Source organism: Pagrus pagrus (assembly GCF_965226575.1).
Source record: "Pagrus pagrus genome assembly, chromosome: 9".
Taxonomy (NCBI): Eukaryota; Metazoa; Chordata; class Actinopteri; order Spariformes; family Sparidae; genus Pagrus; species Pagrus pagrus.
The window spans coordinates 33,856,778-33,877,822 of record NC_140193.1 but is presented as its reverse complement, the minus strand read 5'-3'; the positions used below and the strand labels follow the sequence as shown (position 1 = coordinate 33,877,822).

At 40.8% G+C, this 21,045-nt stretch overlaps 1 protein-coding gene across 6 annotated transcripts in view; it reads left to right on the top strand.

The window, feature by feature from the left end:
• The window catches only part of lrch1 (leucine-rich repeats and calponin homology (CH) domain containing 1), a 261,434-nt gene that overhangs the window by 127,520 nt on the left and 112,869 nt on the right, over window positions 1-21,045 (top strand). For all 6 annotated transcript variants that reach the window (XM_084362581.1, XM_084362582.1, XM_084362579.1 and 3 more), the window contains exons 9-10: window positions 14,664-14,776; window positions 15,364-15,434. In XM_084362581.1, coding sequence (XP_084218707.1) covers window positions 14,664-14,776; window positions 15,364-15,434 — 184 coding nt within the window. The remainder of the gene's footprint in view (window positions 1-14,663; window positions 14,777-15,363; window positions 15,435-21,045) is intronic.

The following is a 21,045-nucleotide window of genomic DNA, read 5'->3' as shown; positions in this document are numbered from 1 at the left end:
GACTTTAAGTAGGTCATATGTCGCAGATTGTTAAATATGAATTTTCATAGTAATGTACTGACAAATATTATTGCAGCCAAACCCGTACTTATTGATAGGAACGGAAAATGGCACAATGGAAAACAAGGTGCGGCAGTAACAATGTTACCGAGAGAGGTACCCGGGAACGTGTGTGTGCCTGCATGCGTGCAGGTGTCTGTGTCCTAACCAGCCTTTCAGTTTATGATAATCTTGACATATTATGAAGAGGATACTGACAAAGAGGGAGAAAGCAGCAAACCGACGAAAACAAAGAGATTTCATGCCTCCCAGAAATTCCTTGCAAAAGAGCAATGGCTATGCCCTTCAAAACTGCCGCACCATGCATTCTGCACAATGTGCAATGATGATTTTGATATTAGCCACCAAGGAGCCTCAGGTATTAATGTGGCTTAAAGCAACATTATGTAAAAATTGGCATTTTTGGGGACCCCCCCCCCTCCCAGTTTCTGAGGTCTGAGGTTCCCAGGTCTGTAACAATTTGTGAGACGTAATGTACTGTAGGTGCTACTTATAAACAAAACTCATTTCACCATAACAATGTTAGGTCTTGAAAATGTGTATCTTGAAGAACACTTGTATGTAACGCGGAGTGGCTGTGAAAGAGACACCATTCATCCTATTACAGTTCAGTCCTTGTCAGACATTACAGTTACATAATGTTGCTTTAACCTCTAGTTACAAAGCCCTACATTCCTACGTAATTATCCAGTTGAATAAACTACAATTTTTTCACCAGGCTTATAGTGGAAATCCTGAACATTAAACATGTTACAAAATACAAAACAAATTATTTCTATTTAGTAAAATAATTAAATGTAATTCCCTTATGGTTATCAGCTTGTATAAGCACACATATCATACAATGGAATATTAATTCTGAAAAACATTATTTCAATTAGTTGTACTTTGGAATTTCACTGTATATTATCGCTGTTACATACTCCCACTCTGCTGGCCAGGATGCCACTGTGGCTGGTGCTTGGCCTCCTGCCTTTCCAGGTGATAGCGGTCTGGCTGATTAGGAATAACCAGTAAGAGGGGGTAGGGCACTAGGCTCTCTCTCTCTCTCACTCCATTCCTCCTGACCAGACCAGCAGCCTGGAGGCTGGCTGGGATATTGTTTTGTTTTATGTTTATCTGATGATGGGGGGGATTAGTCGAAAAATAATCGATTATCAAATAATAGTTCTGCTTGAAATACACATCTCTACCATACAGCTTTGCTAAAGATGGCTGCACCAATATGGATGGCATGAAAATGAGCTCCATTGTGGTTAGGATTTTTGATGCTAGTCTTGAGGGGGAATTTGTTATGTCGCTCAAGATCTATGAATCAAGAGTCTACTGGGAGATGTGTTTTATGTGTTTTATTTGAAAATGAGTGGCATCAGGACAGAAAAGGAAGACATAACCCTCAGGTTCCTCCAAGTTGCCAAAGTCTCCACCCAGTCCCACCCAGAATCCTGAAGCCACAGCTCAAGTTAAAGCTCCTGCACACCTTGCTGCAGAGTTTGACCAGATTTCTCTTCAAGCACAATGAGATTGCAAACAGGGCTGCACAAAAAAAATGCAAAAAAGAAAACCCCCAAACAACCGAGAAAGAAGAGAAAACAGATCTGACATACCTGAAAAGGTGCTTTGCTTCCTCACAGACCCCATGCTAGAGGCATATTCACACTTTCTGAAGAGAGTCTTATCTATTTTATTTTTGACACCAGCAACCAATACTTCAAAAAGAGGAGCCATACATACATACATATCCTCTTCCCAACTTTGGAGCTGCAACTGCATTGTATTTCTTTCATTCTGTAAGCCTGCGCATGTTATCACTGCGGTGGATGACACTGGCAGAGGTATCAAGCCAACCAGCACAAGAGAAAATCAACTACCTGTTGAGGAACTCTCCATTGGTCAGGACACCCAAACCTTAATCCAAAACCAGGGCAACCTTGAGCTGAAGCCATTCTTCACAGATGTGAGGAAGTTCTTTTCATCTGTAGCTGACTACATAGTTACCAGGTTTCCATCATCCATTTTTCATTTTCCTTCCCTTCTATTCCACACTGTTGATTGAGTTGAAGATGAGTTACAGTTGTGTCAAACCACCAGCAGTGATGAGGCCTAGGCTGCAAAGGAACTGTCTGTCATCTGATACGCTTAGGTGATAGTCTCCTTAGAAAGGCCAAGTTGGCAAGCTTTGAGGCAAAGCAGTCAAGAGCAAGTGCCACTTCAAGTAGAGGTGATGACTGATGCAAAATGGCATCTCATCTTTAGTCACAAGAGGAGAGATCATCAAGGTCAAGGTGAGCAAAACAATTTTACTTGGTTATTGATTTATATAAAGTTCTTTTCCATGTTAAAAAAAAACTGATTCTGTATTTCTGTTGAACGGCTGGTACAGTCCGATAAATGTCCTTCAATAGGGACATAATATGCTAATTGATATTTTCTGGTATCTATATATGGCTGTCTACTCCAGAATGTAAATATCTTGAGTTCATTAAAGGAATTCTTCTCGAGAATATATGATTGTATTGTGTTCTTCCTAGCTGATTTATTTGATGATTAACTTGATGATTTGCTGGTTTATTTACTGCTATGACACTAGCGACACGTGAAGATGCAGCAGCTGGTAGCTCCTCCAAATTATGCCACATTTATGTTTATTTGACTGTTGTTTTTTTCAGCTTTATTGTTGAGTAACGTACGGCCTGTGGCAGCAATATTGTCATCAGTATTGGATCATCTCCAATGCTGTGGATTTATAACATGGATTCTTCGTGCTCACACACAGTCAAAGAGGATGGACAGTGTTTCCCTGCAGAACTTTTGATGTGAAGATTGTTACAACCCGGCTCAGGGCAGGACCTTTTATGTAAAACAAGTGATTTATTTAACAAAGGTTAAAACAAATAATAATACAACCAAAAGACAAAGAGGGGTGGACGCCAGCTGTAAGGAAGGGAGAGCATGAAGGGCTGTCTGCCACAAGCTTATATACTCAGGCAGCCAGAATAGGTGAGTTAAATCTCCCTGACGACCGTACTCCACCCACCAGGTTCCAGGAGGGCTGCTGTTTACAATTATCCCGCTGCAAATTCAAAAGTTGCACTACGTGTTTATGTATATTTACGTGTATATTTATGTGTTGATTGTGTGTTTTGACCTATAGGGTTGGATCTTTTAATACTTTGAAGAGCCTGTATGAACGAATTAATTTATCGAAGATACCAATGACTTCAATTTTGTTAACTTTCCAATGAATTGCCTGCCCTATTATGTGGTAGTTTCACTATCTGATGTCGTCTTCAGTGTAGAAACAGGAACAGTTGTATATTTTGGACTGTTTCGGTGGCTTTGCTTCACTTACAACCATGACCTGTCAGCAGTGTGTCTGTAGTGTGTCTGTGAGAATCTGGGCTGTAGAACTCCTATTAGAGAACACCAGCAGCTCCCCAGACACACAGTTTAAATAGACTTCAATCAGCCTCAATCAGGTCAGAGCTAATGGAGGGTCACAGTAGCTGAGCTGAGACAAGTGAAAAGAAGGCCGTATGGCTTATTTTTTCATACAGTATCTCAACATACATAATAGGTAGGGCCTGCCAACTTTTCACCTAAACATACACATATCCTCAAAAATGTGCAGGTTTAAAGTTTTTATTTTCCCACACATCCAGATGTGGTCGTGTCTTCTTAAAATAACACATCACTTAAGTACACAGCAAGGTCCTCTTATCATGACGACAACTAAGAACATATTTCAGTCTGCAAGCTTCAAGCTGCCTTCAATCCAATGAAAGCTAAACTGTGTGAGGCCAAGACTTAATACAGTCTATTCTATACAGCCTATAGAGGAAAAAAAATTACAAACCGTCTTCTACTTTTGTTTTGGGCCTAGTCCATTACAGGACTTTCTGGAGGACTAGTATGTGGGTTGTTTTACACTGTTATCAGACCCCAGACCTGGATGTTTTTTAGTCGAGAATATTTCTCATTTCAGGCAACCCGAGATTTGCCTGTCTGTTCTATAATATTTGATATAATGTCTACATATCATGTTTGTGGATTTATTCCATTTTATTTATTCATTATTATATATTTTAATTTTAAGAACCCCACTGTGTTATTTGACTGCAATGCAGTCAAAAGTCTAAGCTCCTGCATTTAATTTCAGACTAACGTCTTCCTCTGTTATGTGATAATACCGTTGAAAGGTCATGGTTGTGTAGATATGTTTACATACATTTTAATTGTGTTTGATACTTAGTTTTCAAGCTGTGGCTTAATATAGTTGAAAAGGAGTTTAGCTGGTGTAGTGATTACAGAGTGTTTGGATTTAAGCTAATCTGGGACTTTGATGCTTTTGGTTTGGGAAATGCAGGGGAGGGTAGGGTGGGGGTTGTTATATATGTTCTGATTCGTGTGTGTATTATTCATCTCTTTAAAGGGCAGCTTGTCAAAATTTTACTTGATGTAAATACACTTAATATCATAGGAGCAGTGCCTGGTGGCTCTGACATCCTCCTGTGCTAAAGGGGAAAGCCTAGTGCAATTTAGTGGCTTAGGGGCTGGCTAATTGCTCCATTCAAATTTCCATTTTAATTCTTTGGGAACTAAAATTTTGATAAACAACTTCTTTGCATCTTATCCCACATTACCTCTAATCCACTTGGAAGGTTTGTTGTGGTTACTGGGCACCTGTATAATATTCCTTACTTTTTTCACATCTCTACTGGATTTAAATACTGATATCCTAGTTATGGGAGGGGACTTTAACTGTGTCCTTGACCCCAAACTAGATTGGTTGTCTAGTAAAACCCAATCACTGACAAAATCTGCTCAACTAATTAAATCTTTCCTCAACAACTACGAAATTGCTACCTGCCAATTTAAGTATCCATCATTCCGTAGTTATTCATTTTTCTCCCCCTTTCATCATTCATATACTCATATCAATTAATTTTTATTGACTGTAAACTTCTCCCTTCAGTTAAGCAGTGTGATTATGAGGTCATAGTCATTACAGACCATGCCCCACACGTAATGCAGTTGGCATTTTCAAACAAAAATATGCCCAGAATATGGTACTTCAATAAACCTTTTTTGGCAGACAAATCTTTCAAAGACTTTATAACATCCCAGATAAATTATTTCTCGCATCAAATAACACTGGAGATGAATCAAAGAGTACATTGTTGGAAGCTTTAAAAGCCTACCTTCGTGGCCAAATAATTTCCTACAGCGCAGCCGCTAACAGAAGGCAAGAAGACCATATTTCTAGTATCATTGATCAGATCTTGAATATAGATCGTCAGTATTCTCCAACTCCTGACCTGTAAAGAGAAAGATTAGCTCTCCAAACTCAATTCAATCTTTTATCAAAAGATCAAACAGCATGGCTATTATTACAGTCTTGTCACAGGTTTTATGAACATGTAAAGCAGGGAGGCTTTTAGCATTACAGATTATTTATTCTATTCTCGTTTATATTCCTCAGAGTCAGAGGGTGACAGACCTTTAATATATGACTTTTTCAGTGAATTGGCTATCCCAATCACAGGCCAGAAGACAAAGCTTTTTTTTGATCCTCTCTAAAAGTTTACAAGAATCCGTTATTTTAGCCAGGGTTGAGATGTGTGATGACCAAGATAGGTTTTCTGTGATGGTTATTTCCAAGGAACCTAAAACTGTTCACCTGCTACACCTCAGCTCCTCCAATGTAGAAAGGTGTATGTGTCTTTACCTCTTTTTTTGACATAATCAACATCAGCTCCTTGGTTTTGCTGACGTTTGTTAAAATAATTCTGCGTTCATTTAGAACTAGAGGAAGGAGATCGGAGTCAGCTCAAAGTTCAAACAAGGGTTTTAATCTTGTACAAGAGGAGCATTCACAGAGCAACACGCAGGTCAGTTACAAAGTGAAGACTCACTTTCTAAGGAGGAAATCAGGGTATTTATCTCTCTCTCTCACTCTGGGTGTGTCATCACTATAACAAATGCTGATTCAAACCTTCCTACAGAGAGGAGGATGTTTACCATTAGTGTCGGTACCTTACTTAGGTCATAAGACAAGTCACAAAACAAGGCCATATCAAAAGGTCACAAGTCACAGGACACAGTTCACATTTAACAGTCCCTCACAAGGGGGCTGTGTAACATCAATTCACCTTCCTCTACATGTAATACAAAATTCTCATCACATATCCCTCCTGTTTATGCTGATTTTAAGCATAATTATTACATGAATTTTGTGGAGTGTGAGAGCGAAAACCCTATCAGGCAGTTCAAAACATTCTAGTTTACCATTATCCTTCTAGTTAGGGAAACTCTCTCATGGTTCCGCTGCCCCGGCAACCACACACAGGTACTCCATCAAGGCACAGAAGTTATAAGAATAAACATAAGTTCAAAAACTTTTTACTACAATGTTACCCCTAAAACAAACATAAGCATCCTCACCAAGCTGGTCAACCCATCGTACTTGGCTATGGACCTGTCCCTACCTAACTAAGCTATCCCTTGCACGTAAAACAATAAAAGAAATGGGGTTATTTTCAATATGTACTCAGTAGAATAAACACATAAACAGCAATTATCCCTTAAACTGTAGTGTCCTTGTCTTCATCAAACAGGTTACCACATAAATCATCATCTGTCAAATCAAATGTAACATATTCTTGTGCTGTATTCTCGTAGTCCCCCCGGTTGTCATCGATGGTGGGGTCCCTTTCATACAGCATCGTCGTTTTGGTCACAGCGGTGTCAATGAGTCTCTGTAACAGTCCTCTCAAACAAGGATAGAACAACATCCACAAGTAGTTAGAATAGCAATCATTACGGCTACAGATAACATCATCAACTTTTATAAAACCTGCCCATTTTCCGAATATGTCCTGTAACCATTCTGTCAGAGCATCATCAAAACCATAATTTTCAGCCAATTCTACAGATAGGGAGGTTAATCCATTCAATACCTTAGTGGTGCTGCCATCAGGTGCTGTATTGTTAGGAATAAACTTACAACACATATCTCCAAACGTTCTACATACTCCTCTTTTTTCAGCCAACAACATGTCTAACGCCACCCTATTCTGCCATGCCATTAAACTAGTCTTATCTAAGTGTTGATGTATGGCCCAATTGCCTCCTCAGTAAAATTCAAAAATCTCTCTTGATACTTACAATAAGGAATGCAATCATGGTCGTACATAAAACAGTTATTACACATAGTTTTAATTTTGGCATGGTGAATTTACCTGGCTTTAGACGTAATCGACCTGGAGCATTGTGCTTAGAACATATTAATCATGAAGCACAACATTTTTTTATAGTAATAAAATGTTCTCTATTATGGATACCATCCCTCCTGTTGAGACATGGGTATTCCCATGACTCAAAATTTCAGCAAATCTAAATAAATTTCTTGATTTTTCCTTCAAGTTCCTATCAAATACCTGTTTGTATGTGTGGCTCCTTTGTTTCACCACATATTCTTCTCAGTTTTAGGTGAACTGTTTTGCATTAAAATACTCTTAAAATGTCATGCTCTATATGTGTAGGCATAGGAAACAGTTTTATAACTCTCAACTAACAAGGTGACTATCAGGTTTTTTAATCATGCTTAAAGATACTACACCACTTTCTAGCTGACATACTTCTTCCTCATCTTCTGTGTCTCGATGTGTGTGTGTGTGTGTGTGTTTGTGCATGACCTGATTTATTGGCCAATCATGCCGGTAAATCATCAACTCGTCTGGGTGTCCCTCCTCCTCCTCTTCCCCGCCAACCTCCTTAACCTCTGACCTTTGGAGCTCTACATTCTCGAGACCAATGTCCAAATTTTCCACAATTGTAGCAGCTCTCATCTTCTCCAATTCTCCATCCTCCCCGTCCTCCTCGTCCTGCTCCTCTGCCTCTCCCTCTCCAGCCTCCACGATAAACATTGGCTCGGAAATACACATCAGTCTTGGCTCTTTTTTCTCTCAGTACATTTTCTGCATGCACTGCATGGTCGGTCGTAGCTTGTATCCCACTATTTCCAACACCTATTAGGTGCTTCTTTACAAACTGTCCTGTGTTTTCCCTTGGGTGCGGAATGCCACATGCTGCATCTTTCACGTCACCCTCTGTCCATGCTCTATACACTCTAATTGTTGCATCTTCCCCATCCCCAGCTCTCGGGTTAGGCATTTCTATCATCGGATATGATTCTTCTATGTCATTATTTAAACTCACTGACTCCTTTGGAGGAGAGAGTATAGGCATGGGAATAGGATTATAAGAATCATACCACCTACCCGACCTTGTTGTCTTTGGACTTCCTAAGGCCCTTTCTGTCAATGTAGGAGCAGAGAGTGTAGGTGCAGAGAGAGAGGGAGGGGGAGGAATTGGAGCTGCGGCTGCGGCAGGAGGTGGTGGTAGTTGAGGATTGAGGTACAGCGGAGGATTGGGATGGAGACCCAGAGGCACATAATCATCATCTTCGTGTTTATCTCGGTTGGAGTACAAAACAGGATATAGTTTATTACCTCCAAAATCTTTTTCCTTTTCCTTTTTCTTTTTCTCTTTTTATAGATTTTACATTATCCTGTGCCTTTTGGCCCATTTGTTTTACATCTCCTTCATATTGAACCTCGTCAGCTTCACCACGGCATTTACAACAACTTTTACAATTTCCCATTTTGATCCCTCTTTTTTTTAATGTTATTCTTTATTCTACCGTTTTTTTTATTTCTTTTCCTGTGGGGACTCTAATCCTCACTCTTTCCTGTAGGGACTCTAACCCTCAATTCTTTAGGGACTCTAACCCCAATGTCTTTTTGTTTACTCAGGCCTAAGGGATTAATTTAAACTTTGTCCTTCCAAAGACAGTTTTCTAAGAGACAATTTGTTCTCCCAAGTCCCTGACTTGCTTTTTCCAATTAAGAGATACCTGCTCTCCCTAGTCCCTGACTAGATTTTCTAAAATTTTTCATTTATTCATTTTTCCAATCAAGAGATACCTGCTCTCCCTAGTCCCTGACTAGATTTCCTAAATTTATATCCAAATTATAAGAGATCCCTGATCTCCCAAAAAATGAAGGAATTAATTCTTACCCTTTTTGATGAATTGAGCCCTGACTCAATGTTTGCCTGGCTGGTCTGTCTCCCCTCTGGTTAGCCCCGTCACTGTCCCACTCTCCAGGGGACCTGGCCTCCCTGTCCAAACGAGGCTTTGAAAGCCCTGCGGTGGAGGTCTTTCCAAGAGTTTTTAACTCTGCCTTGCAAGGTCTTCAGGTCCTCTGGTGTGGAGAGAGAGACAAATGTTGGGGCCCCACGTTGGGCGCCAAAGTTTGTTAAAATAATTCTGCGTTCATTTAGAACTAGAGGAAGGAGCGCAAAGTTCAAACAAGGGTTTTAATCTTGTACAAGAGGAGCATTCACAGAGCAACACGCAGGTCAGTTACAAAGTGAAGACTCACTTTCTAAGGAGGAAATCAGGGTATTTATCTCTCTCTCTCACTCTGGGTGTGTCATCACTATAACCATTGCTGATTCAAACCTTCCTACAGAGAGGAGGATGTTTACCATTAGTGTCGGTACCTTACTTAGGTCATAAGACAAGTCACAAAACAAGGCCATATCAAAAGGTCACACGTCACAGGACACAGTTCACATTTAACAGTCCCTCACAAGGGGGCTGTGTAACATTAATTCACCTTCCTCTACATGTAATACAAAATTCTCATCACAACGTTGAGCAGTAGATTGTTCTCTGTGCACCACTCTGAAAGAGTGTCTATTTCTTCCCAATATGAACTCTCATCGTTCTTGGTAATGCAGCTGATGATCTTGGTGTTGTCTGCATATTTAACAATAGAGTTCTCTTGATGTCTGAGAGTGCAGTCTTGGCTGTACAGTGTGAACAGGAGGGGGCTGAGCACACAGCCCTGGGGGGCTCCAGGGTTGAGCACCAATGTAGAGGAAGTGTGGCTGCCAATCTGTCCTGTCTGGGGTCTGTTTGTGAGGAAGTCCTCACATCATCACAGCCACAGTGTGGTAGTCATTAAAGCTGGGGTTGGTAAAATGAAGAATCCAACAAGCCCAGGCTAGTTTTGAAAATATCCAACCAAAAGATCCAACCCCCTCTACTCAGTCCTCACGAGTGGTGGGAAGAAGAGTGTATTGGTGTATCGTTTTATCACATCTAACTACAAGTAGCTACCTCATGTCGCATTCGCCTGTAAGTAAACACCTTATATTATCATATTGAACGTAAACATCCAACATAGCTAATGCTAGTACTGACAGCTGTCAAGCTAGCTTTGTTGAGAAATTGTTTTGAAAATGTATTTTGATGTTGTTACTTATTGCTGGTTAGCTAGCTATGGTAATGTTAGATATGGTAAATCTTAAAAGATCTAAAGATTAGTGGTAGGCCTGCTACTCGTTTTTTCATGTTACCCTCAGATATTCACTGACAGATTTTTTGTATTTTACATTGACGAAAAATAGCCTCTGTTATATCAGAATTGCACCTTTTATAATAACCAATTCTACTTTTTGGGGCGTTAGCAAAATTTTACTTACTAGTAATTTGCAGTTTCACATTTGTATTATTATTTTTACTATGCATTTTGGAAAAAGTCTCACCTTTCATGTGCCATGACTTTATTTAGATAACTACTTTAGATCATAATAACTAATTCTGAGGTTCAGGATGTGTGAATACAAACCTAAAGGTGGTATGTGGAACCTGACATAACTTTGCACTATTTACAACAGAGTGATGGATTTCGAAATAGATCATTGTTCATGTGGGTGGTAACCTGGGGGGTTACTCAGTCCATGTATCCTCTGAACAGGGAAGATGTTCAAACAGTCCATGTCTGTTCCTAAGTACACGGGGCAGGTTGAATAATCCACGTCCTTGAGGAAAAAAAGGGTTGTAAAAGTCCATACAGTTCATATAGTTCATGGTCAAAGGCTTTTGTGTCTGGGTACTAGAATATTCACATTGAGGCACATCTGGGCAGTCAAGAAGCAGGCTATTCAGCTCAAGAAAAGAGCACAAGAAAGACCTGTAGTGGCCAAAAGAGTTCTGGATACCAGCCTGTGGTGGCTGTGTTCTCAGGGGCAGCACAGAAAGACCAAAGCTGAAATCAGACTCTGAAGGAGACAAGAACCTTGGTGGGAGCCCTTTGGACTCCTGGGTGAAGGTGACTGGCCTGTCTGGGACTAACTGACTGAAGAGTATCAGGGATCTGACGCACCCCCGACCACTGCTAATGCGTGTGTGTGTGGCAGGTACTGAACTTGAAGGAACGAAGGAGACTGTGTAGAGCTAGGCATGGAGGTGTCCCCTTCCCCAACCTGCAAAGCGAACTTTGGTGGTGGAGGGGAGGGGTGCCCGACCCAGTCAGGCTGAAAGGGGACCAGTGTTGGCTTCCTTAAAAGGGGTCCAACAGCGTGGGTGAATGACCAGGTTCGTCAAGCTGTCCCACTGATTCAGTCGGACATCTCCACACTAGGTCTGTCATTTCCGATCTCAAACCTTCCTCTCTGGGGTTCAGGTTGAATTGGGCTTGCCTTCTTGGATATGAGAAATCTTCGTCTTGCCTGGTTTTGGGGGTGGTTTGAGTTCTGGTTCTGTTTTTCACTCTGCTGGCTGATTAGTTGGCATATCTGGGGGCCTGATCTGGTGGCTGTCTTAATACAGGTCGCTATGGCGAGGAGGACTGTCAAAGACTGGTGAAATGGTGGGCATGGTGCGTACAGCGTACAGCTTGCTCGTGGACAGGGCCCAAAACTACTCATGCTGCATTGGACTCTGCTGTAACCTTCCTCCCTCTGGGGTGGCGTGACGGTGTCCAAACGTAAGGTGGTGCAGCTGAAATTGTTGGGGGTGGGGCACCTGTGTTCATCAGGCAGGCAAAAAGAGGCACTAAATAGCTGTCCGGTGTCAAGTGTTCAGGGACAGTACCACTGGTAGCTGCAGGGCTGCTGGCTGTGGTCCCTTATTTTACTGGGGTGGCCTGGATGGGTTGGCCAAGTTGCTGGGAGTCTGTGACTGAGATGGCTGCTTCTCTCGCCTCAGAGGTTCGAAGCTCTCATGCAGCTGCTCAGCATGGTCATGTGCAATGAGTGAACGGCGAAGTCAGTGCAGGGCAGGTAAGGGCAGATTGGTAGACAGGTAGGCTTTCTTATTTTTTAGGAGTTTAGGACGAGCATAAAATGTGTTTAGGTCTCACATGTGATGTGAAAGCTCCTGCTTTTGTAGCCTTGACATTTTGAATTGCCTGCCACATATCTTTGGTGCTTTTGGTGTTGAGGTCCCTCTCCAGTCTCTGCAGATGTCCCCTATTTGCATCCTTGATACCAGTCTTCAGTCTTTCCCTGGTGATGCTGTATGCTTCCTTGTCACCTGACTGAAACACAGCTTTGTTGGCTGGATAGAGGTCTCACCTCTCCATTCATCCTAGCCTTTTTGTTGGGGAATAGTCTTAGGTCTATGTGTGAGTGGCAGCATCTCTGAACATTTGCCAATCTCAAAATAGTCCAGGAGGGCTGCTGTTGCTTCATCAGTCCACTGTTTAACAGTTTTAACTGATGGTTTGAACCTCTTCATCAACCACGAGTAAGTAAGCAGTGGAAGCAAAATAAATATATGTAGCTGTAGGGAAAATTTGTATACACATGGTCCAGGATATTTCCTCCTCTGGTGGGGATCTGGACATGCTGATAGAATTTAGTTTAAACAGTTCTGATGTCTGTTTGACTAAAATGTCCAGCTACAATGAAAATTCCATCCAGTATTTTAGTCATGTAGTTGCTGATGCAGTGTATTTTTTGAGTTTGCATCCAGAGAAATGTTCAACATCATAAAAACAGTGGTGAATTCCCTGGGCAGATTATATGGTCGACATCTTGGTATCAAAATTCAACATCTGGTGAACACTATCCATCCAGTTAAACTGTGTTTGAGCACGAAGCATTATTTGTTAGTGTTAGTGTTTCACGCAGATGCACACAAAAGCTCCTCCTTTGCTCCTCCCCTGAGTGGGACAGAGAACAGGAGGGGAAAAAAAGTTACATGAGGAGGAGCGCAGCTCAGCTGCATGGTGCTTATTAGATATGCAAATGTAGCATGACGCCACCTGAGTTGTGCATGCTGCCTTTGCGTAAAAAACCCCCCCCAAAAAAAAAACAAACAGAAACACGTGACTGCCCCTGCCTCGGAGAGCAGAGCAGCTGCAGTGGTCTCAAAGCAGAGTGATATGGCGCAACCTTGTGGAATATTTACATTGAATCCAGATCAGACTTTAAAATCTAGTCCACACAAGTCAAATGAGGTTATAATCAATATTTCAGAATAATTCAAACTCAGATATTGGTGGGATATCTAATTTTGTATTATTTTGTTCCAAATCTCACCCCATCATACCTCCCAGTGATTATTTCCAAGATAAAATGAGTTACCACCAGGCTGGCTTCTTAAAACTTAATAAATATAAAAATCAGTCAAATGAGCCAGTTTTTTGAACGGCTCTTTGAAAGGAACGGCTCACCAAGATCCAGCTCCCCTCAAAGAGCCATAAATCCCATCTCTATTATTTATATAGACACATAGCCCTCATCCTCTCCTTTGACCGGAGTCCAGTGCACTGTTGGCTCAGAAAAAGGTCAGCCCATCAGTGCAATATCTTGAGCTAGGATGTTAAGAATTTACCACGTATCTGTAAAGATGTGTGCACAGCACGTCATCCACTTTATTCTCCTGTGACCAGCTAGAAGAAGGCTTGCTAGAGGAACAGCTTTAGGCCCCCAGTTGGGTCAGTTTAGCTCTGATCCCAGCTCTCTTTCCTCTTTTCTTGGGGTGATCACATCGTTTTCAGTGACATTTTGCTGGCAGATGCCTGCTGGTGGAAATCCTCTTGCAGTCTGCTTCACTCAATCAAAAACCCACTCTTCCTTTTCGGATGTTGATGAGTGCATCTCCATTGTAGGCAAATATTAAAAGAGCTACTGGCCACCGTTGTCATAGCAACTTCATTATAAATGTATACATACAATAACTAGAATGGCGCTCCGTTGAGTGCATTCCTCCACCAAGGCCCAAAAGTCCCCTTAAATTCAATCAAGCCTCATCATAAATCAAACTCAGTAGCCCTCACTCCAAATTTTAAACCACACATGACTGCTTGTTAGATGTTAGATTAATGTTGGCTGTCCTTTTAGCTGACTAATGTTAGGCCCATAGTTTCCAGGAGTCAAAAACTATAAACAAGTAAAACTCAATCTTCCGTTTCATGGGGACTGTAAAGGAAAGAAAGTGAGAGAGAAAACTGTCGGATCCGTCCATTTTTCCAGATAAGCACCAAAAGTTAATTGGGTCTATTCTGGGCCGAGACCCATCCTCAATTCAAGTTTTGTGGAAATCCGTTTTGTATTTTTTGTATAATCCGACTGACCAACCAACCAACCAACCAACCAACCAACAGACACGGGTAAAAACATGACGTGGGTACAAGAAAATAGTAGATAGTAAATGTGTCTACTATGTAGTAAAATAGCGAGTGATTTCAGACCAACACGTTAGTTTAAGGCATTCACAGTTCATGTTTTCTCCATTCTTGCAGACCCAAACTCTGACTCAGTCTGTCTAATTGAGGAGAGCCCTACAGAAACCCCAAGGGACCAGATCAGCTACAGAGATTCTGCCCTCAGCACTCGATTCATCAACTACATCAAGGCAAGACTTTATGTTCTTGTGCTGCTCATTTTCTCAATGTTTGCTTCAGTTTACTTTAATGCCACACTCAGAGTGAAGTCTAGGCAATGTGTCACTGGACTTCTTGATTCCAGTGTTAGTTTGATTGCTTTTCATTCTGAGTTCCTTGTGTCCATGATATGTTTTAAAGGCGTCTATAGCTTAAGTTGCCACATTATGTCAGTTTATCAGAGTTGACTATCCCTACTTTTACTAGACGTAAAAGTTATCACTTTTACCAAACAGTACAACAGTAGGAGGGACTGTACTGATAAAATCTGTTCTGTCACAGTGTGCCTGTGCATGTCGATCCATTCAACATAGCAGGATATTGAAATTCTGTACCTTTTTATGCTTTATACCAAAGTTCTTAGGACTTTTTCCTATTTCCAGACCTTACTCCCAATCTCAGTAAGTAAAGTGTCTTGTTTAGCACCATATATATTACTGATAGGAAGGATTTTATGTTATGTTTGTGAATTTAACTCAAATTTAGATAATCATTACAGGTGTGTGTGTGTGTGTGTGTGTGTGTGTGTATGTGTTTATGTGTGTGTGTTTCTGTGCAGGGTCGGACAGCAGCACACTTGGCCGAACCACTCAGGATAGAGGAAGACTCACACTGGCCAATAGAACAAGTGTAAGTTAATTTATTGTCTATGTATACACTTTTTCTAGTAGTTGGGGAATTTAGGTCCTTTTATTATTTTTGCCACACTTGTGATTCAAACATTTCATGAGAACAATGCACAAAGAGAATCATCAAAAAGTAGGCAAAAGACGAAGACAAAAGCAGGAAACACACAGAAGTACTAAAATACAGTTTGAGTATTTGAAACAGGTTAAACATACTAAAAGGGACTTTTAACTTGTTATGAAACAGGTCTCAGTTTAATACTGATGCCTCTATATGTCCCACATCAGCAAACAACACCGTCAGTGAGAAGGCCGGCTGTTTTCATATTTATTCTTAATTCCTGGGTTGGATTCCGACATATCGAAGTTGGATTAGTCATAAAATTTAAACTATTTTTTATGGTGGAGTGCTGAGGATGAATGAGGGGTCTCACAGCCTTAGGAAAGAAGCTGCTCTTTAGTCTGGAGGTTAGGTACATCACTAAGAAAAACCTTGTTTCACCATTATCATATTACAGTTATAATTCTTATATAGTCACAAACAGATACATTGCCTTATTGCCAGCAAACAGTTGTGCTTTAAAAAGATAAATAGTATTAAAATACTGTAAGGTCATAACAGACCAGGGAATGGGCCAGAGGAACCTGGATCTTGGTGTAACACTTCAGCAAAAAACAGCTTCTTCAGAGTCTTCTTGAGTCAAATAAAGTGCTCAGAGAAAATCATTGGAGATCTGCAGTTTATTGTGTTCTCCAGGACAACAACACCAACAAACCCGAGCAGGTCCCGGGACCGAACTGAATCGGAGCTCCCAGCATTCCTGCTTTTATTCCTGTGGAGATCTCCAAGTAATCTCCCCCGTATTTTCTAAAAAAAACACTGCTACTGAGACTCGTTTCTATTGATGTAATTTGTAGCCCAAGGTTCTACAGCATTTCTGGTCAGGGCGATAGAAAGAAGAGCAATGGAAAAGAGGATAGAGCAATTGAGAGAGGGAATGGAAAGCAAGTATATATAATTAAAACTCCCTCTCCCATTTACCCAGTTAACATGACTTCTTCACACAGAGTATATGTCCCATCAAAACTTGGTTACACTGGAGATTACAACCAACATTTCCCTCCTTTGGGACTGCAAAGTCCAATTCTGACTCAAACAGGTTAATGTTATTATATAGATCTTCAAGATGATGACTATCATGTTGGGGTTTAACAGCAAACCTAAACATACCAGATCTTTATATGTACTGATTACAATAGGAACTAAATCATAATAACATGTTCTATATAAAGGGACATGCTTGACTGAACCTCTTAACTTGGAGTATAAGTCAATGATCAATCAATGATTACGTCAAATAATAAAAAAAAAATGTCATGTAGTTTCAAAATGATTAACACCCAGGGCTAATGGCCCCATCATATTCAGAATATGCTATTTTTGTGACCCTTAAGTCATGAGTATAGCAAGCCAGTAACACATTATAAATCATGGCTGACATTTGTTAGGGTTTACATGTTTGATCATTATTTGTGAAAAAATAAGTCAATTTTGGTGAGGAGCTTTTCCTCCATTTGCAAGGCTATTTAACTCCAGACTGCCTATTGCATTGCCATTTCTGTGGGGGCAGAGTCTTTGACCCTTGTGGAATAGAATTTAGGGAACATCCAATGACTTCTCATGCAGTGGCGTATCCAGGACATTTTTACTGGGGTGGCCAAGATGGGACACAAAGCTAGTGTGGGGTGGCCATGGCATAGCGAAGTTTAATACCACTTACGCAGCTGACTGCGGTTCGAATCCCGGCTGGACGTCCTTTGCTGCATGTCACGTCCCCTCTCTCTCCCATGATTTCCTGTCTCGTAACTGTCAAATAAAGGTGTCTATGCTGGTAAAAAAATTCTTTTTAAAAAAGTCATTTTTTAAATTCCATTTCCACCTATCACAGTCCTCAGGAATCTCTAGTTATTTTAACATGTCTATTTTTAATCAGTAATTATGTTCAGGATAGGGTACAAATTTTCTAAGAGCCATTTCCTTGGAGTGGATTAGGGTAGCAAAATTCAACTGCTCTTAACTCATCCTATAGAATAACATTAATCAGCTCGTCATCTGTGTCACCTGTATTGTTACCTGTGTTTGCTTTACTAACTGAGGCGCCATCCTGTGGTTACATAAAAACACAGCAATCCAGGCAACAGAACAAACCAAAAACTTCAAATCAAAGCTTAATACTTAAAGATAGGCCTTATTAAAAAGTGTATCTGTAAACAAAAGATAAACTAAGCTTGTAAGGAAAAAACAGAAATATTTGTTGCTCTTTACATGCTTAGTTTATGTTATTATTTAGCTTAGATATAATTTGTTGGAGATACTGGAATTTGATTTTTTTGGTTTGTTCTTTGCCAGGTGTGTTTTTATTTAACCACAAGATGGCGCCTAAATAAGTAAAGCAAAGAAATATAATTCAATCACTCAATCAATCAATCAATCAATCAGTCAGTCAATTCACTTTGAAGTAATAACTATAACTACAAATCTCAAGCCGGATCATTGTCAAATTAGCCCTTAAATAACAGCTTTGACTCCATTAAAATGTCAAAAAGAAAGGAGGTGTCAACAATGTGCCTAATTATGTGTATTTATAGTATCTACAAAGGTTTATTTTTACATAACTACCGCCATCTTCGATCACTTTTAATAACACAATTAACACATATTGCATCTCAAGCATTTGTGGCATTTGAATGCAATTTGCTCTGCCTCTGCCTATTTAACATCTAAAACATGTGAACTGTGAAGATGAGCTAATTGATACAAACAAAAAGTCCTTTATCTCCAAGAGAATAAAGTCTTTAAACAGCCCTTAAATCACAGAGCAAATAAATAAATCACAGCTTGTTCTTGTGTTGTAGCTTAAATCTAGACTGTCACACTATAATTCACACACTGGTTGGTCAAAAATATAACATTAGCTCTATTGGACACTAGGGTTGTCAAAAGTATCGAAATTCAAAAAAGTATCGATACTAAAATGTTGTATCCGGATACGATACTCATTTTCAAAAGTATCGATAACCCCCCCCCCCCCCCGACGCCGAGCCGCCAACGCTGCGTCCTTCTCCCTCTCCACCTTCACACACACAGCAGCAGGCACCCTCCCCCTCACCGTGACGTGCACAATAACAACAGAGCATGGCCAGTGCTGCTGCAGGAGGGCCAAATCAACCAGTTTTGGTTGAAAATGAAAGAGGGAAAAGTGTTGTTTGGAGGTATTTTGCCTTCGAGTCTAACGAGCACGGTAAGCGGAAGGACGTGGATAAGCCTGTGTGCAAACACTGCTACAAGGCGGTGGCGACCAAGTCAAGTAACACTTCCAACTTCGCGAAACATCTTAAGGACCGACACCCTGGCCTTTACAGTGAATTTCGACAAGTTAGTGTCTTTCGTTTCAAACTTATTACTGAGGTTATCGTGGCCGGTGGCCCGCATTGTTGTTGGCCGTGTTATTATTAGCCATTAGCCGCAGCTAGCGATTAAAGGCTGACGTCACGTTAATGATTATAAACAACGCCAAAAAAAAAAATGAATCGGGCATGCCCATATTACGTTAATAGACACAGTGTCAGTATACTAAGTTTACATAGATGTTGGTGACTGAAAAGTGTTATTTTCTCTGTTAAAGTCCCAGAATGAAGCAGAGAAAAGTCGACCTGCAACCAAACAGCAACACACACAGCCGACTCTACCATCTGTGTTTGACCAACAACGAAAATATGATGCCAAGTCCCCAGAATATTTAACGTGTGGTTCTGTTAATTGTTACATGTTGTAACAGAGGTTATTTTTGCATTTTTCTCGTTAATAAAAGTATTTCTTTTAAATTTTGGGGTCTTTTTTTTTATCCTTGTGGTATCGAAAATGGTATCGAGTATCGAATATTTTCCTGAGTATCGGTATCGAGTTGAAAATTTTAGTATCGTGACAACCCTATTGGACACACACATCTGCAAAAAACACCCTCAGTCCTCAGTCCAGAAAACAGCGTTTCATATTTCATGGCGGTATCCACATAACAATAAAAAAAACAAAACCCTAACATTAAATGCTTAACTTGGTTTGCAGGCTGCTAAGCAAGGCTAGCTTAGCAGCTAGTTCGTCTTTTAGCTAGCTTAGCTAGAGTCCTCATCTCTTCTCTAGCTAGCTTAGCTAGCTAGCAGCTAAAAGACAACGTTTTCCCACATATTCAGAGGGAACTACGACACAACTAAACATTAAATTACCCTACCTCTCAATCGACAGATTTCAGCGTTTTTATCCAGCAGTTGACGTTGTCACTGTGACCATCCTCCTGTTTCATTAACAACCAGACCAGCAGCAGCAGGTGCAGCGTGCCGTGCTCATCTCTCATGACCCCAGGCCACCCCTCAGAATCGCCATTGATTCCATTGTAAAAATATCAGCCAACTCAAATCATAAATCAATATTTCCTCAGTCATCATTGTCTCACCATCACATTCCCCTCCCCCGGAGTGCAGTGGAGAGGATCGGACTGTTTGGTAACTAACTAATCAAATTATCATCATCAGTAGAAATCCAAGATTGCATCAAATAGCATTAAAGAATCAACACTGTGCATATGCATAAGTACGATTTTAGTTTTCATTTGGTTGAGTGTGAAATTGCTGCAGTGGACACAACTGTACAGTGCACTGCGTGCAGTCTGTGTACACACACTGCCTTCTCCAGTCAGCTGACTGGTACATCCTCACCACCTGCACATATGGATAGTATAAATTATCAGAGCCCGGTAATAAAGCCAGTGACTGTTTTCACAGAATCGTTACTCCAAATCCTCATTCTGAGTCCTAATGATGGAGGCCATGTTCACCACGACTAAACTTCAATTAATAAATAAATAGTGTTCTCGTATCAAACTTGTCAGAGGTGCCCCAGAAGCTCCGTTAGTAGAGTGTGTGCCCCATGTACAGTAGAGAGGCTGTGTCCTCGCTGCAGTAGCCCAGGGTTCGAATTTGAATTGTGGCTTTTTGTTACATGTCATCCCCCCTCTCTCTCATCCTGTTTCCTGTCACTGTTCAATCTGTTATATGTAATAAACCATTTTCTGCTTGTTTCACAGCGGTTGCATTTAAAAGGTCAAATAAACACGCCCACACCTCCATGTAACCCTGCAGGAAAGCTCTTCACAGCTGGATTTTGTGCCAATTCAGTTGAAGCACATGCTTCCACTTTTTACCTCTCTGCTCTGTGTGTATGAAGCTCACCCTGACCTGCAGCTCACACAGACAATACAGAGGAAAGAGACAGGATGACAATGTATCCTGGTCGCTTAATTTTTACAAAATCCATACCTCACACTGTTATTGGCTAGGATAAAGGCAGATGGTAGTGTCTCTGCAGAAAAAGACACTGCCACACACTTATTGTGGGTCTGAAGTGATAGGAGGGATTATTAGGGCCCAAGCACAAATCTCGTGCGAGGACTTATCTACAGATTTCACGCCACAGACTTTCTAGTCACTAAGTATCATCCTCATGCCTTGATGATGAAAAGTTGATAAAAAGCTTTCGCCTACGTTATTCCTGGTGGGCG